The sequence below is a fragment of the Trematomus bernacchii genome, unplaced genomic scaffold (assembly GCF_902827165.1).
Source record: "Trematomus bernacchii unplaced genomic scaffold, fTreBer1.1, whole genome shotgun sequence".
Taxonomy (NCBI): Eukaryota; Metazoa; Chordata; class Actinopteri; order Perciformes; family Nototheniidae; genus Trematomus; species Trematomus bernacchii.
In genome coordinates this window covers 4,065,674-4,084,011 of record NW_022987641.1, presented here as the reverse complement: position 1 = coordinate 4,084,011, position 18,338 = coordinate 4,065,674, and the positions used below count along the sequence as shown (strand labels likewise).

At 40.4% G+C, this 18,338-nt stretch overlaps 1 protein-coding gene across 1 annotated transcript in view; it reads left to right on the top strand.

Annotated features, from left to right (window-relative positions):
• The window catches only part of anks1b (ankyrin repeat and sterile alpha motif domain containing 1B), a 206,654-nt gene that overhangs the window by 42,653 nt on the left and 145,663 nt on the right, over positions 1-18,338 (top strand). Inside the window, 3 exon segments of the mRNA XM_034133394.1 lie at positions 9,473-9,553; positions 12,436-12,577; positions 12,579-12,593. Of these exon segments, the coding sequence (XP_033989285.1) occupies positions 9,473-9,553; positions 12,436-12,577; positions 12,579-12,593 (238 nt within the window).

Genomic DNA, 18,338 nt, shown 5'->3' with positions numbered 1-18,338 from the left:
GTGGGCTGAGCCTGAGAGACAGACCTCCAGATTGTTTAAGAGTTAAGACCGACTGCTCTGATGGAGCTGGATCTGCTTATGTAGACACTTTATTCAGCTGTCTTCAGATGCTGCTGTTATCTGGCCGTCTCACGCTCTTAACTGATTCTTATTTTCTTTTCTTTGACGCCCTTAAGATAATAAATTAGATATATGTTTTCTTTCCATCTTCCTCCTTTGCTGCCATCTCTCTTCCTTCCTCTGAACCCCCATCGCCTTTTCATCCTGACAGAGTGAGCGATCAGTGTATGACAGAGGTCAAAGGTCAGGGGCAGTTGGGTTCTTTATGTGTACAGTGTTTCCCACAGAGCTAGTGGACATCTTTATTATGTTATTATGGTTGATTCTCAAATGTAATAATCAAGAGCACAGCATATTGTCTACCCGATATATTTTACAGCATATAGTGAGCAAGTGAATGCCTCAGTAAAGTATCTGTATTTATTATTACAATAAACTGTATTTTATGACTTTACAGTATTTCATTTTACATTCATAATTATATTTGAAATGTAATACAGTTTGCTAAACAATTACTTGTAAATGTGTCACTTGCCACACTCTCTTGCACAGTATTCTGTTTCTTTTTGCACTATTTGTATAGTTTTATGTCTCGTATATATTTATGTTGCATTGTTAAAGGAGCCTGGGACTTAAGTTTTTCATCGACATATCTACACTGTAGCTATTGTGCATGTGACAATAATCTAACTGTTGCCCAGCATGCAGTATTACATGAGTCTAATGCAAATGCAGGCATTAGTCCTCTCTATGCGACAGTGTGAGGAGGGAACCCATTTATGAATGCAGATATTCCAGTCATTCACTGAGCTGGAAACAGATCCCACACCCATGAACCTAAAAACGATCTCAACACCACTTATACATCCTACTTTGTATGTGGAAGAACATCTTGAATTCAAAATACACTTACAAAAGAATGTGAAATTGCAGGAAAATGTGTATGAACAAGTACATTATCAGATTTTGTTCAAACAATGCCTCCTATCTCTTGGTGATTTCCCAATGCACTCACCCTCAGGACAACCAAACGATCACAATTCAAACTTCATCAATAAACTCCCAGCGGGGGAGTAGTGCAGCTATCGATTACTGGTGTCTTGTTTTAATTATTGGCTAGTGTGTGTAAAGAGTGGGGTCAGTCATTAAACATGTGTGTGTGTATATATGTGTGTGTGACCCACTGCCCCTGACAGCAGGCGTTGGTGTTCACTGATGCAGCAGAGGTCAGTTTGACCCAAAGATAAATGACTTCCTGTGATGGAGTGGTGGCCTCTTGACCTTCTGAACTTATCCACTGATGTTTGTCCTCTTGAGGGCATTAGTCACTGACTGAGTCGATACTTCAGTTTTCCGCAGCTTATTTCACAAATAATGCTTTACTAAGAATTGAAGTTGTATTTTATCGCTTGTTCCCTGGAAGGACTGTCTGATTTGGGTTGTTTTTTGTATACCACAGAGTATTCAAATGAACAAAATTGCTAACGAGGAGGTTTGTAGAAGAAAGCTGTTATTTTGCTAAATATGCAAAAACACATGAGCCAATTTGCAAGTATGAGTTCAGCTAATTAGGGATTTGCTAGAAGCTGATAAAGTGAGAGAGATCATACAGTAAACAACACTTTGTCCTACAGTTTGAATGTCTCAAATGTTCATTGATATATTTAAATATTCATGTCTTTTGTACATTTTCAAATATACTGTGGAAATAGCAACTGATTTTATGGTCACAAACTCAGAAGACTATATTTATGTTCACTTACTGGGACTTAGTTTGATATTTCCCCCCCCTTTAACTACGTATATCAGCCATACTGCACTGGATTTACTCGCCTCTATATTTGGTTCAGAAAGAAAACAGAAGAGAGTGACACATCTGTGAGGAAAGTAAGATGGAGACACTTGAGTTGTGGACAGGTGTGAATGGGATTTCATGATTCAAGATGTCGTGGGAGTAAGTGAAAATGAGATTCTGTGGTGTCGCAGGTCACATCGTAACCTGGGGATTCCTCAGGCTGTATAATGTGTTTTGGTGTAAAGCTGATGCACTGCAGTGTTTCCCAGAATGCCTTAGTGGGGGTAGCTGATTCTGTTCAGGAACTCTATGTAGACTCTCCTCACGATAGCAGAACAATATACAATTGATATATTGACATATATATTATTGACACAATATTATCAGCTCATTTTGGCTTCTTACAGATATAGTACGGTCAGATCCCCTTCAGAATGCCTGTAAGAAGTGATGTATTTTTGATCATACCAAATATTGGCCTTCAAAAAGTATATATGACAGGCTCTAGCCCAGACCGTGTGTGTGTGTGCGTGCCTAAGGCAAATCTATAGCTTGAGCATCCTTTTAAGTTGCTGGTTTATCATACAGTACTACATAATACATGGGCACACAAACTCAATTGTGTCTGCAGTCTCTGAAGACGTTGCCTTCCCTCTACTCTGTTTTGCCGTTCATTTTTCCTTCTGTTACGTTCCCTACTGGGCTAGGGGAACCAGAGGGAAGTAACAACATATGAAATAACCAGGAGAGAGAAAAAAGGAGAGGAAACTGAGATATAAAGCCACAAATTGAGGTTTTAATGGATAAAGAAAAAGGGCTCACTAGCCAACTTGCAAAGCAAACCAAAATAAAACAATACACGAACAAACTGGAGCACATCTCCTAACACTTCACAAGAACACAGGCCTCACACAGAGACAGAGACATGCTGCAGCCAGAGGAGAAGGAGAGAGCGACTGCAGCCTTCCTCAGGTCCTATATGGAGGCCCTGATTGGGGATTGGGAGCACCTGGGGGAGAGGCTGCACCTGGAGACAATCAGGGAGAGAGATAGACACACACAAATGCACCAACTGCGGCACGTAACACCTTCATATCTGTGCACATTTGTTTGCGGATTATACTTGTACCAAAGAAGCAAAATAAAAGCTGAGAAACAAGGGGGAAAAGTGAAAGAGAGGAATGAAAAAGGGGTGGGTTCTCACGTCTGTCTGCAGAAATGTATTTGGTCTTTTGAGGGTTCATTCACACACCTTCCACTATATTTGTCTCTCTGTGGTTGATATGATCACACATTAGAACGCAAAGGAAAATATTCATGTTCTAAAGCTTCAAGAACTGTCATTCTGTGAGTCACAGTTTAAGTATAAAAGGCCAGCTCTAATAAAATGTGTGTGTGTGCGTGTGTTTGCTGAGTCCTACAGTTATTGGTCTGTTGCAACACTCTTGGTTATCAACAGGTATCTCTTCTGCTTCTTGCTCAAAACAGGATATGAAGCAAGTCCACTTCCTGTCTGGTGTTATCTTCTCTGATAGCGTATGCACCTCTCCTCATATTGGTTCCCTTTTTGAATTCTCGAGAAATTATTGGTGTTGTTGAGCTGGCCTTGCCATTTACCATCACTAAGCAGGTTATGCTTTCGTGTATTTTTATTAAACTTGGTGGAAGGGAGTAGCATTGGCCAAGGAAGAACAATTTTGGTGTGAAATCTGAATGAGGAAATGGCCTTTGAGGAGGTATGCACTCTCCGAATGCCCTTCTAGTTTTCTTTAAGGAGTGAATTTCAACAGGTTTTTGGATTCCATTAACTTAACTTTCCTCCCCATTAAAAAAGTTTTCCCTTTGAAAAATCCATGACTACAAAGGTCTCCCCAATTTCCTCTGCTCTTTTTCCTTTGAAGACAATGCTCTTCTTTGATGTCGCCTGAACTTTCCTGCAACGTGATGCCAGCTTTAATATCCATGAGAACCAGCAATGGAGGCTTTCATTCTGACACGCTGAATTTGCATCCAAAATGAGTGATTTCCACTACCTGAAAGACATTACAGGTCCTCTTTCAAGGCGGCTGACAAGAGATTTCACTTCTAAAGACTGAGGGAGCAATTTGAGCTTTTTCTAAATTGCTTGAGGTAATGTTTTTGGAATGGGATATATAGAACTTAGGTAGAAAACCTATTTCCTCTGACATTTATCAAGCATGAATCTCAACTTCTTCTAGTTTATCTTCAGTAAACGTCAAACCAATTTCCTGTTTGTACATCCCCAAATGACATACAGTGTAAACTACCTTTTATAGAAACCTATTCCTATCAAACCTTTCATACATATCCAATATATTTGGAATAAGACTGAAAATGCTAACTCCAAAGTACTCTTTAGCAGTACACCATGAAGTCTTTAGGTGTTACAGTGGTTTTTCTGCTATGATATCCTGTCAGTGCAGGGCTGTAGTAATATGATGTAAAGGCGAGGAGAAAGTGCCGTGCTGTAACTGAAGAAGGGTTCAAACAGAGGGCAGCATCGCTCTGCCCGCTGGGAGGCCATTCATAACATTTGACCCATTTACCTTTTTAGTGCTTTAATAAAAAAAGATTCCTCAGCAAGAAACAGGGCGAGTAGGAGACAGAGGAGGACAGAAACCTGCTCAGAAAGCTTGAGTCAGACATCTTTGATGCAGAATAACACTTGAGAGAGAGGCTGAGAAAAGCACAGAACTGAATCTGAATGTAAATGTGACCATACACAAATACAGCTTTTCTACCCTGCTTAGCTGAAGCTCCTGAGGTTAATTAGGTAGGACGTTGCCTGCATATTTTTGCTAATCCAGCAAGAGTCGGCATTCCTGCTGCATCACCTCTCCTCCATTATCTAATCTCAAGTTGCCCACTAATTCTATTTAAACTCTGCTGGCTGGCTTAACGCTGTTACTGAAAGCAAAGAAAACAATGGAGAAGGGTGATGGCACTGAACCGAGTGAGGGGATTCAGAGGTGGGACATGGCAGAGCAGAAAGGAACAGTGATAAGAAAGCTCCGTAGGCAGTGATTCACCAAAGATGTAGTCGGACATTAACCAAAATGTGGTTTATATGTTCCCAGTCTCTCTGTCTTTGTATCTTTTGGTAGTTTAAAGCTGCAGTGGACTCAATAGATATACTTTTTGTGCAGTTTCCCTGTTCAGCAGTGCATATAAATGTAATATCCACCACAACAAATTTGTTAAGAGGAAGATGATGATCCAATTTGTTATTATTGTCGAAGAGCTGGGGTTTTATATTACACCTATGGTAAATACACTTAAACACCTTAAATTAATGTATACAAAGCATACAGATGCATGTTTTACACTGCCAGCTAGATTAAGTAACATAAACTGTAAATCCAGTTTATTTTTTTCTCATTTTCACCAACTCCTGAGAAAATTAGCTTAGTCGCTAGCTGCTAGCTTGATGCTCTCTTCTGGCTAATTGCTAACTTTGTGCATCCACAGGTTGTAGGTGGGCTGCAGGTACAAACACTGGGTTCAAATTAGTTTCCCATGCTGCTGTAGAGGGAGTTTAGAATGAATGGGCAGTAAATCTCCCAAAAGCAATGGCTTAAACGTGTTTAAGGATGCATAATCTTAATTTCTGTCCTTAACTAGCAACCCCGTCCAAAATGACTTCCAGTCATTTGATTCCGTGTTACAGTGAGATTATAAAATAATGGTTACTGGAGATAAATTCTTGATAAATCTTGCTCTGGTTGTTATTTGAAATAAGTAAAGCAAGTGTTTGTTGTCACTGGAAACACATAGGTGACAGTGGAAGACAAACACAACACCTTGTTCAGCTCACAGTGAGGCAAACACACTCTAACAAGGTTTACACACTCTCACAAAGTGACCACAGATATTTGTATGTTCAGGTTTTTTTTACGAAGGTTGTGTGGCTCGTGTTGTGACTGCTGTGTTTGTGCATTAATACGGTGTGTTTGTTGGTGTGTGGGAGGGTGGATTGTGCAGAGCACTACTAATGTGAAAGACTCTTTGTGCAGCACCTTTTTAATGAATTGCTGAACAGATTGGGTGTTTGAAGGTAAGTGTGTGTGTGGTGTGTGTGGTGTGTGGTGTGTGTGTGTGTGTGTGTGGTGTGTGTGTGTGTGTGTGGTGTGTGTGTGTGGTGTGTGTGTGTGTGTGGTGTGTGTGTGTGTGTGTGTGTGTGTGTGTGTGTTTGGTGTCTGTGTCTGTGTCTGTGTCGTGTCTGTGTCTGTGTCTGTGTCTGTGTGTGTGTGTGTGTGTTGTGTGTCAGGTTTGTTCGGTGAACAGCTATCCGATATAGAAAGCATCTTACGGGGGTTCATCGAACATTAACTGTGTTTCTATCAAAGTAGTTTTATGTGATTGATGAGGTATTGAAACACTGACTGAAATTGGAACATTTCGATGAAATCTAGATGTGGCAGTTTAGAGCCTGATTTAAGGTGGAAATGTGTAATAAAAAGACAACTGTTATTTAAAGTGGACCTATCATGCTATATTTGAATAATATAGTGTAGGACCATACCTATATAAGGCATATTTATACTTTTTTTTTTCAAAATACCAAACTGATCATGCATTTTAGCCATGCCTCATTTTGCTAAATTTGACATTTTTTAGCTCTGTTTTTGCAAGGGCTGATTCTGTGAGAACAGCACCATCTACAGGCCTGGCATATGTACTACAGCGTCTCCAGCGCTTTCGAACGGCAATGGCTGTGGCTGTCTCCTCCTGATTGGTGGAGTTGGCCCAATAGCCGTAGCGCCACTGTCCTGACGTCAGGACAGTGTTCAAATCTGGATCAGTTTTTATCAGATCCGTTGCAGCCCCTTTTTTAGAGATTTGGGTATGGAGGAAAATAGAGAGGGTTGTGTTTTCTGACACATGGTGAGTTCCCTGGAACACCGGGGACACATATTCATGTATAAAAAGACGTACAAAAGTGCATTTTGGCATGATAGGTCCCCTTTAAGGCTATACACTGTAAGAATACCATATGTTGACAAAACCTCTGTTTGTGATGCACTGTTTGTCTCATTCCTTTTATACAAAGTACATATTTACAATTGAATTGTTGGCTAAATAACTGCGACTTGCGATTCAATGCCCTTATTTGGTTTGATGAATGTCACAGTGATGCTTTGTTTGATGTCATAATGTCAATACATCTCCAAGAACTTGTTGAAAAAGTGTTTCTCCTCTCTCTGCTGCACACAGATATATTTTAAAAAGCGTGTTCCTAAACGGTCATTGGGCCCACTTATTTCTGAAAGGACCCACACTCCTCACATGGCACCGTGTTTCCATTCAGACATTTTATTGTGAATTATCCAATTAGCAAACCTTGAAGCAACAACTCCAGCCAAACTTTTCCCAGAGCTGTCACCGCTGCTCCCACAGGGAGACTCTCTTCTTTAAATCCAGGGACCCCTTATCACAACCTCATGTCCTTATCTTTCCTCCTCGAGCAAGAATAATGGTCTAAAATGAGCTAAAACTGAATAATATCTACACGGTCAGGCTCTTTTTGCCATCGTTTTTTGTTTCCTGATGTTTGAGACCTTGTGTTTATGTTTGACAGTGTTAGGTTGTCTTTAACATTCCTTTGATTATGTAACACAATATTGCAAAAATGATGGCAGTCAACTCAAATAATCACAATCAGATGATTATGGAATATTTTGACGAGCAATGACAGTGAAAGGACTGAAATGTATCGTCCAACAATTTACTTTTTTTTGGTGGATGTTGAGCAAATGATATCTGTCCAAACAGTTGCCCGTTGAGTTAAATCCCCTCCATGTTGTCCTCTGTGTCTGCCTCCATCACTCTGTTGCCTCCTGCAGTGGGTTGTCTCCCTCTCCTCTCACCCTCTGGCAGTCTGCTCTTTTTAACAACACATCCTACTCGTGGTTCTGTAGGTCAGCGCTGAAACGGCTCAGCAGAGCACTGTGATCAATATGAACTCACACACACCAAAACAAACGATCAGCCAATAGAAACAAACCTGTGCTGTGTCTCTCTGTCTGTGGTCTCCTGCCCTCTGACCTCTGTGTGTGTTAACACACGTGTACAAGATGTATTTCCTTTATTGAGTTGTGTTTTTAGCTTTATCTGTGGGTTAAACAGACAGTTTCAGTTCTACATATGCACTTGTGGTGTAAGGTTTAATTGTACTTTAGTGTTAAAATGCAGCTTTTGGGTCAGGTCTGGTTTATTTAAGGCATTTTATTCAGCACAAATAAAATGGTTGACATCCTTATCTCCGGCAGATTTGCTCTATTGATCGAAGTACACTGTGTTCTCAATGTGTGCAGCCAGCTCTTAATAACCTCATTTAATTCAAGCTTAGTTTTGTGTGTTTGCACTGACTTCACCATTGTGTTGATGTCTGTCAAACCCGGTGAATGTTCTGCTGCCTCCACAATGTTAAACTGTTTGCAGCAGCAGACCCTCAAATGGAAAAAATTACAGAAAACACAACATTTTTAATATTAAAAAAGGAGAGTTAGAGGTGAGTGTTGTGAATAGATACACACTGTGAGCACATGTATACTGTAGAAATTCAAATGTATGAGTACAGTGCATTTCAATTTAGGAGAGCACTTAAATGGAAAAATGCAATGCAAATAAAAAAAAAGAAATCTATATTCTCCAGCCACAGATAATTTCTTCTTTAATTTAAGGTCAAAGCTAATACAGTTGCCTCTCCAGTTGATTCTGCGTTTCCCTGATCTGCTCTTACTGGAATTCACTAATTAGTACTTTTCTCTGACTCTGTTTGGAGGAGTTCATGTGAAAAAGAGAGGTCATATAATTATAGCTCTGGGAAAACCCTGGGCTCTATATGTGTAATAGTGTGTGTTACTATATGTGAGTATTGTGGTTGTGAATATATGCATAGCTGTTTTTTTTTTATGAGATTCTGTGTTGGGTGGTTTTATTTGCATGATCAGCCTTTTTTCAAAATCCAACATTCAACCTCACTCACCTTTTTGCCAGTATGATTAAATAAGACTTCTGGCTGTATTAAAAATTATACTTTTTGCCATCAGATCCAAACACGTCAAAATTGTTCTTTTTTGACTTGAGAAACACAACCAAAACTTGCTTAAACAGATGAATGGAAAACAAGTAAATAACTCGGTATGGAGAAAGCATTCCTGGCATTCTTAATCTTCTTGAAAAAGCTCAAAACCCATTGGTATCCATTGTAACTCACAGCAAAAATGCATATGTGTTTTGATTGATGACTTTACCACTACACAAATATCAATAAACTGTAGAAAATGGTAGATAGTGTTAGGAACAGCATTTTGTTACACCACCCCTCTACCTATCCAACACTTGGCACATTCCACGATGAAGTGACTCCTAATTGGCTGGTGTGGTTTGACACTTCCTGGGTCTGAAGCAGAGCAGGTGCAGCAGATAGAAGCTCAAACAAGTTGATGAATAAACATTTTTAACTGTCCGTCTCATGTTTTCTGACCAAGAAGAAGTTCCAAAGTGCGTGTCAATGTCTCATAAGCAACACAGAGTATCAAGCAGTCTCACTTTTTAGGGTTTAATTCTGATGTGTGTTTGTTTTCTCTGCAGCATGTGGAAGGGCCTGAATGTCAACTGCACAGACAGCACAGGATACACACCCTTACATCACGCCTCACTAAATGGACACAGGTAAGACTGCATATAACATAATTATTCTTTATTCTAACAGAAATTATATATAAATCAAAGTGCTGCACAGTTAAAAAAAAAGTGATGATGTATATGTGTTTCAATACGTATGTGCCTGATGTGATATGTGTTAAGTCCTTAATCCTGAACCTCAAATAACTAGAAGTGTTGTCATTTGATAAATAAACAATCAGTCTGTTTTCACAAAGGCCATGACATACCTCTACTCTCCAAATGAAATCAGACGAATTATAATTCCTTTATCCGTCCCACAGATGGGCAATTACATTGTTACAACATGTATAGATAGACTAATAACAAAAATAACACACTATTAGATACAAAGGTATGCACATAGTATAAAAAAAACATGTACAGATATACACATTCAGGGATAATAAGTACTGTAAGTTAGCAGAATGTATAAAATAAAACAAGGGTAACATTGTGGAATTAAGTGTTGTAGCGGGTAGAGCAGTAGTAAATAAAATAAAAGTGTATATTTACATAACAGATTCTTGTTGGAATGGAATACTTCAGAATCAGAAATGTGCATTTGTTACAGGAAGAAAACAGCCAAACTAAATGTAATATTAACCAAGAATAATACAAACAAACTGTAACAGTTCTGAGTGATATGGCAGCCAGGTAGTGCACAGCTATTAATGGCATATATATATTGCATATATTGAACATAATTAGTATTGCATAACAAGGGGTGTTATAGTAGTCTTTGTTGTTATATGTATAGGGGTCTACCAGGGACCATACTTAAGAAGTAGAAGCCAGTAGTAATAATAATATATGTATATTAATATGCCAAAAATAGCATACACAATGCATCTGCAAAGAGCTTTAGTGCAGCCTCCTCTCCTCACCTGGCTGCTGGGAAATCCGTTCCACAGTGTGGATTATCTGCAACCCTGACCACTCTCCCAGCTCTGCGGAACTGAAGGATTAGTGCTGTGTTTTGGGGGCAATTATGTGGATTTCCTCCTTGGGATCAACCGGGGAGGAGAGTGGGGAGAGAGAGAAGACTGCAGCCTCACAGTGGAAATTAGGCCGCCAACACAAAGCTCCAGAGGAATGATTTAACGTTTAGTTGGGAAAGCAAAGAGAACTAGCAATTAAGATATAGACCGAAGAAACCTGGCGCAGCAGTGCATTCAGAGATGTGTTATTCAGGCTGTTGTTCTTAGATCATGTTGAGTTTTTTAAAAGTCTTTTGGTGAAGTAAGCAAGCTTAATCCAATCGGCAAGAAGTTGAATATTCTCTTATTCGACCCTGAGATCCCCCCAGTGGGATTTTGCTCTACAACTGCCACTTAAACCTGAGTGAATACTATAAATATACGATACATTAATAATTAAGAAGCAGTTCATTAAGTATCAGGGGCCTGTTCTCACGCCGGCTCCTGGGAGAGCCTCTGCCCTTACTCCCTCCGCCCCCCCCCCCCCCCCTGACATTTCTAATGCAAATGAAGCACTTCACCTTTCCTCTTCAGAGAGCAGGGACAAACTTCAGCTGGAGACTTCCTGATACCAAACAGTATTAATTCTAGCAAAGCCCAGGCACTACCGCTCAATGTATTTGTGTAATAGCTCTGATTACTTTATTAGAGGGGAACATGTGTTTGTCTTCTCTAAATTATTGATAATCATTTCCAGTGGAACTGTGCCTCCACTGCTTCCTCTATAGGCTGCTATAGTGCTAATTCATTCCTAACATTGTGAATCCCTTCATGACCTGAGCCTGGTTCAGGACTAGCTGCTTTAAATAGTGCCAACTGTTGCTGACAGCATCACATCACTAAGAATGCAGATCTAGCTATTCAGTCAAAAGAAAAAAGTAAAAACGGGACACTGGCATTAACAAGGGCAGCTAAAATTGTCTAGCACAAACTAAAACACTCATACTCTGTGCTTCAGCCTTGAGTGCAAATGTTCACATACATCATTCCATTTTTTATTTGATCAAATACAGCCAACTCACTTGATGTTGTCTTTTGCATGTATTTGTAAAGTGCAAAATTATGTGTTCATAATATATAATAATAATAATAATATTGGGAGGGATGAACCCCTCTTTAATGGTCACACATGCAGAGCACACAGCACACACAGTGACATGTGTTCTCTGCTTTTAACCCATCCTAGTACAGACTTTTATCCAGTGTTAATGAAGAATAGATCACCCTCCTCATCGTTGTTCTTGTTAAAGGTGTTACACTTCAAATAAACAATGAAGCTCGGATTGAAATATGTGAAGTATAGAGGATATTGATGATAAATCATGGAGCATTTACCAAAAGTCTTATTTTTAATGTTAGGCCCAGCTAAGCAAACATTTCATGTATAAAAAAAAAACACATTGTAAAACAGTGTGAACTGTTTTTCACCAGGAGAAAATGAATATCTGTAGAGATTAGCACTGAATATAAGAGGAAACGCAACCAATTTGAATATATATTTTATTTATTATTTTACTCCACTCATGGCAATTATTATCCAAAAAACATGTACACTTTAAGCATTTTTTTTTGTAGCCCATGGCAGAAAGGAGGAGATTACCAAACAATAGATGGTCTGTCAGTCTCAGCTGCTTACAACCAGTTACTTACAGTAACACGAAACCAAAAACATCATCAAAAGTCAACACAAGTCAGCAAAACCTGACACCTCCATACTGACTAATTATTATACAGAAATCTGCTCTAAAGTAGTCCGTGCGAACTAATGTTCCTTCTGTGTTGCTCGTCCTAGTTAATTTATGTAATGTTTAAAAAGGTGTTAAATATGTTTGATTAGCTGTTTTCAAAGGAAAAGGGGACCCTACACCATGTATCTCCCACTGTGCTGATGTGTTGTCCTGCCTCTCTCAGGGAGGTGGTGCTGAAGCTGCTGCAGTTTGGGGCGGCTGCAAACCTCTCTGACAGTAAAGGATGCTTCCCGCTGCACCTGGCCGCCTGGCGGGGGGACGTGGACATCGTCCGCATCCTCATCCACCACGGACCCTCGCAGTGCCCGCGTCAACCAACAGGTAAACCCCCAACAGCATCCTCATCCTCTCAAAAAGCTCCATCTTTAATACTGACGTGAGAAAATGGTTATTCATCCTATATTTGATCAGTCCTTTCTTTAGTCCAACACATGCCCATAATACCACACATTACATCATTAAATTGGTTAGAAAAGTGTTTTCTTTTGTCTACAGGCCTTTTTTAATTAATTAGTCTGAGAAGTGTATAAACAAATTAGTTCCTCTGACTTTATGTGTTCGCAGGATATTATTATTAAGCTATATTGCGGCTTTTTTGATTGCAGTTATTTAATAGAGCATCATGCTGCTGCCAGTGTTGCTGTAATCCCTTTATTAGGGTGGTTTCGGGTCAGCAGTTTCTGTATCCAGCTCTAAATGCCTCCAGCCCTGACCTCTGATATCTCTGTGAGTTCACTGCACTGAGAGGAGCATCATTAACACTCTGGATTTCTTTAGCTCAGAGAAGCCATATGATTAGTTGGAAGTGTAAGAAGCCCTGACTTGTTTGATAAATGCCAAAACACTTTCCCTGTGTGCTGTAACTGTTCATGAACAAGAGAGGTCTGATCAGCTGAATTAAAGTTGAGTTCATCACTGGTATTTCCCGGGGCATTTGAACCAGCCTGCCTCTCTTTATGGCTCCTGTCCAACAGAGGCCATCCTTCACAGTTCCTGCTGATCTCTCTCTGACAGCCGGGGGGGGGGCAGCCTGCCACTGCTGTCATCCCTCATCAGCAAATGACCTTCTCCTCCTCCCTCACTCTTTTCCTGTCCATCTCTGCTCGCAGCATGTTGATGATGTCACGGCTCAGTCATTTTAACCCTCCTGTATGGGGTTCGGTTTTAACTGCTCCTACATTAACACAACAACTATTAATCGTCACCACATTTGATTTAACACCCTTTTAAGTTGTATACAAGGTCTCATGTATACTGGTCCTCCAAATTCAATATGTACTCCAAAATTAACATTTGTCGATTTGGCTGTGTACTATCTGATGGAAGAACATAATCTAGGGTTACCAATTCATTTCCTATGGAGGTAATTTTATACTGTTGGTGTTACATAGTTGATTTAACCACTCAAAATTCAATAAAACTGGTGATCAGCAATGTTATATGTTCAAATGCCTACTGTGGAGGATATCATAAGTCCTTGAGGCAGTCAGATGTAAAACACTATATTTATGATTGATGAAAGTAGTAAATTGGTCAGATTTGAACCGAACACGACAGGGTCAGATGAGCTTGAGGCACACAGGAAGTGTAGATATATTTGTCTATATTCCTGCCCCTGCTGGTGGTGCACACAGTAATGGACCCCTCAGGTTACTGGAGCGTTATTTACTCTGCATAATAAGCACATTTTCCTCTGTCACCATTAGCCAAATCGTTTCCCTCGGAGAGTTGTTAGAGACTAATTGTTTGCCGTGATAAATGGTGTCCCTTGCCCCTCAAATGAGGAGGTTTGTCAGCAAGTGAACGCGTCAGGTCATTTTCCACGTCGAGCTGAGTGGGCTGCTGTGCAGGCGGCGTGGACACGGACGGGGAGGAAGCTGCTGGTAGAGAACAAAATGTGCATGGATGCTGACCTCAGTGTGTTAAAGTGTGCTCTTTGTTCATGAAACATAGAAGTCTCTCTGTGTTGTAGTGTTTTCTTGCGGTATTTAATAATTTTTTAAACCCTAATGCTTTGTACAGTATGTCTAGGAGGCAAGACTAAGTTTAAGTCAGTTTTGCACTCAAAGAAAGTTCAAAGGGAGACAGATGTTACTCGCTGTGGTGTGCAGTGCACATAAAAACTCAGCAAAGACAATATATTACTTACAACATTGTGCAAAGATACAAACTACATCTGCATCGCAGTTTTGGTAAATTGATTAACAATGAAACCAATAAATATGACATATTATCTTGTGTGTGCATTTGATAGAAAAGAGAAAATAATAGTATTCATCTGAACACTCATATTCTGATGATATTACACTCTCCTCTGCTAAGGCTTACATTTATAAAGCTTTATTTATATAGCACTTTTCATACAGCACGTGCAGCTCAAAGTGCTGTACAAAATGGCACACATCACAAGTTTAAAATAAAGTAAAGTTAGCTTGTATTCATTTGCATCTGTGAAATGAAAGGGGAAAATAAATGTAAACAATTCTCATCAACACCTCACTTTCAAATCATCGAAATTACCCTGCTCTGCTTCCCCTGTATCTCACTCTGTATCACACGTCTCACTTGGAGCCTCGTTTATCAACAAACGGGAAATGACTGGTTTTATCTAGTTATCAGTTTCTGTGTAATTAACACGGTGAGTTTATCAGGCCTCTGCTGTCTTTCACACTATTGCTCGCAGAAACAGCAACACACAGCGTGACTCGCTCTAAGGGTGCAGTGTTTATTTTTATGCCTTAAAGGTGGGGTAGGTAAGTTTGAGAAACCGGCTCGAGATACACTTTTTGTTATATTCCATGGAATGCTCTTAACATCCCGATAGCAATGAATATCTTAAGTGCTTTGACAAAAAATCCATAAAAAAATGTCATCTGTGGAAGCCGTAGTACTGTAAAAAGCACGACCAATCATTTTAGCTGGCCCGGCTAAAATAACTGGATGGCCTACCTGCCTGTCAGCCTTCCATCTGTGCACAAACTTATCTCGTGCCCTCATTGGTCATGTGCGCGTTCGTGTGTGTTGGAGGAGGGGCTCTGTAAGGAAGTGGCAGATTTTCTCCAGTTGTGTATTTTCAAATTCTAGCGATCTCGAGCCAGTTTCTCCAAAATTACCTACCGCACCTTTAAGCAGACATTTGTTGTAAATATCTTCATTGATTTTCTGAGTTTTTCCCACAAAAGCAAGTGATACAAAGCATGTACATTCAGTTATTATTCACAAAGTAATAATACACAATATACAGCACCCATTAACCAATTGAGTTACAAATCTTGAATTTGAGTTCCTCTAATTTGTATACTGCGATTTGATGCATACTTGTACAGTAGTATTGCAGTTGCGCGTTGACGGTGGGTGGATACAGTTGTTCTCGTCTTGCAGGCATACATCTGAGTGTACGATTTATAGCATGTTGGTGTGTTTACGATGCCTAAGCTCCATATTTCCCCGCTCTCTGTCTTGTCTGCTGTAGAGAGCAGCGCCTGCATACATTAGTCAGGCTGATATACTGAGTCCCCACACACGCTCACACACATCATCCAGCAAGCCATCGGCTGCACATTAGCCCATTCGCAACCATATTTCTCTGCCCACACACACCATTACTCGTGTCAGAGGTGGAGTGTGTGTTTGCTGCTAGGTTTTATCAGTTGACTCCAGAGGGGCAAGCTGTTTGTCTTAATATCAGCTCTTTACTTCCACTAGCGAGAGAAACACAGCATTCCTGCTCACCTTTTGAACAGAAGGGGGCAAAGAGTGTCTAGAAAAGGACACAGGAAGGAGCAGAAATGAGTGGGAAAGGTCTTGAGAGCGTAAGGAGAAATTGACGGAAAGAGAAGTAGGGGAAGTGTGTAGGTGGGCCGCTTTTACGAAGCAGCCAATAGAGGATTATTGGAGGTTAGTGGATGTCATTAGTTGGCGGTAAACCAGTTCCATCCCACTGTTTACTACCTAATTGGTCCCAGTAGTTCCCCATTCACAGCTGTTTTTGTTTATGTGTGTGTGTGTGTGTGTGTGTGTGTGTGTGTGTGTGTGTGTGTGTGTGTGTGTGTGTGTGTGTGTGTGTGTAGTGTGTGTGTGTGGTGTGTTGTGTGTGGTGTGTGTGTGTGTGTGTGTGTGTGTGTGGTGTGTGTGTGTGTGTGTGTGTGTGTGTGTGTGTGTGTGTGTGTGTGTGTGTGTGTGTGTGTGTGTGTGTGTGTGTGTGTGTGTGTGTGTGTTGTGTGTGTGTGTAGTGTGTGTGTGTGGTGTGTGTGTGTGTGTGTGTGTGGTGTGTGTGTGTGTGTGTGTGTGTGTGTGTGCGCGCGCGCGGAGGGGGCGGCAGTCTGACTGGGGAAGATCATAACACACTGTGTGTTTATGTTTGTGTTTGTATGTGTGAGAGTCAGTGAGGCAGGGATGGATGTGAAAGATTGCTTGTTTACTTGAGGCTCGCGCTCGACTTGCAGGGCCAATTGCATGTTTGGAGGCGTTGTTTGTTGTGATCTCTCTTTCTCTCGCTCAGATTCACTGTATCGTAAGATAACTGGCAACAAATATTTCTTGGATTGCAAAAGGCCTGTACAGGATAACATTGATTTTGCTGGAAGCTTTTATTATAGAATAGAATAACATTAGTGTGGTTTTCTCCTGCTTAAAAAAGAATACTTCATGACTTCATAACCCTAACCCTCAGACCCATGTTTAGAAACTTCCGGACCCCCGTATTCCAACCAGCAACACTTAGAAGGACGTGCATCGAGACAGAGTAGGTTGGCTGACTTATGGTGATGTATTTGCAGAGGTGAAAAAGTACCAAGATGTTGTACTTGCATAAAAATAGAAGTACCAGAGTGTAGGAATACTCTGTTACAAGTAAAAGTCCTGTAATCAAAATGTTACTCAAGTAAAAGTACAAAGGTATTGGCATCAAATAAACGTAAAGTACCAAAAGTTAAAGAACTCATGAAGCAGGTCCATTCCAGAATAATATAGATGATATGTTTTATAATGATTGATGCATTAAAGTGTTATCAAAGCTGGTAAAGGTGCTGCTAGTTTGAATGTGCATCCAAATCTGCCAAGTAACAAAGGTTCTAAATTAATGTATTTGAGTAAAAGTACACTATTTAACTCTGTATCGTAGTGGGGTAGAAGCACAAAGTAGCAACACATTTAAATACTCATGTCAAGTAGAAGTCCCTCAAAGTTAAGTACAGTACTTGAGTAAATCTACTTAGTTACTTTACACCACTGTGTATTTCACCAGGACGTATTAGCCCTGAGCAAAGCTGGATTATAAAGATTATTTTTACGTGTGTGTGTGTGTGTTTGTGTGAGAACCGGCACACAACCTCCTCTGTACTAGTCAATTTCAGGGTTATTCTGTGTGTATGTGTGTGTGTGGGTGACTGACTAGGTCAAGTATGTCCCTCTGTGCTGCACAGGGACTAAAGCTGGTTTCTTTTTTTCCATAAACAGAAGGACAGAGGTAATACTACTCCTCTCTCCCTCCTGTGCTCCCAAAGGAGGAGAAAGTAGAACAGCAGCAAATAATCATGGGAGATAATAAGAGAGATTAGAATGGTGCGCCAGCTGTGCTTCACATGTGTGGAAGCATGCGTAGATGAAATACTTCCAGCAGGCCTTTCTCCAGGTGCAGCGCGGCCTTCTGGGAGCCCAGAGGCTGTGTGAACCAAGACAAAGGTCATGATGTGGCTCACCTGCTGTGTGTTTATGTGTGTTTGCGCCTGTGTGTGTATACATACTACAGGCTGCACACACATGCTGTTACCACACATGAAATTGAAACCATGTGTTCCCTGACGGTCAACATGTGAACTCTGTGTGAAGCTACTCAAGAAGCCAGCGTGGGAAAAGCCGTTTTTTATGAAATTTAAAAAAAAGCTATATGTCATATGTTTTCCCACACGCTCCGTCGGCTTCCTAATTAAAGTTGAGTAAAATAAATGTGGAATGTGTAACAGACGATTAAGTGTGAGCGTGTTAATTGAGGTGTCATACAGTATGAAGACACAGAAAAACGTTTGCAGCTTTTTCCCTTTTGGTGTTTGACAGAAAATGGAAAAT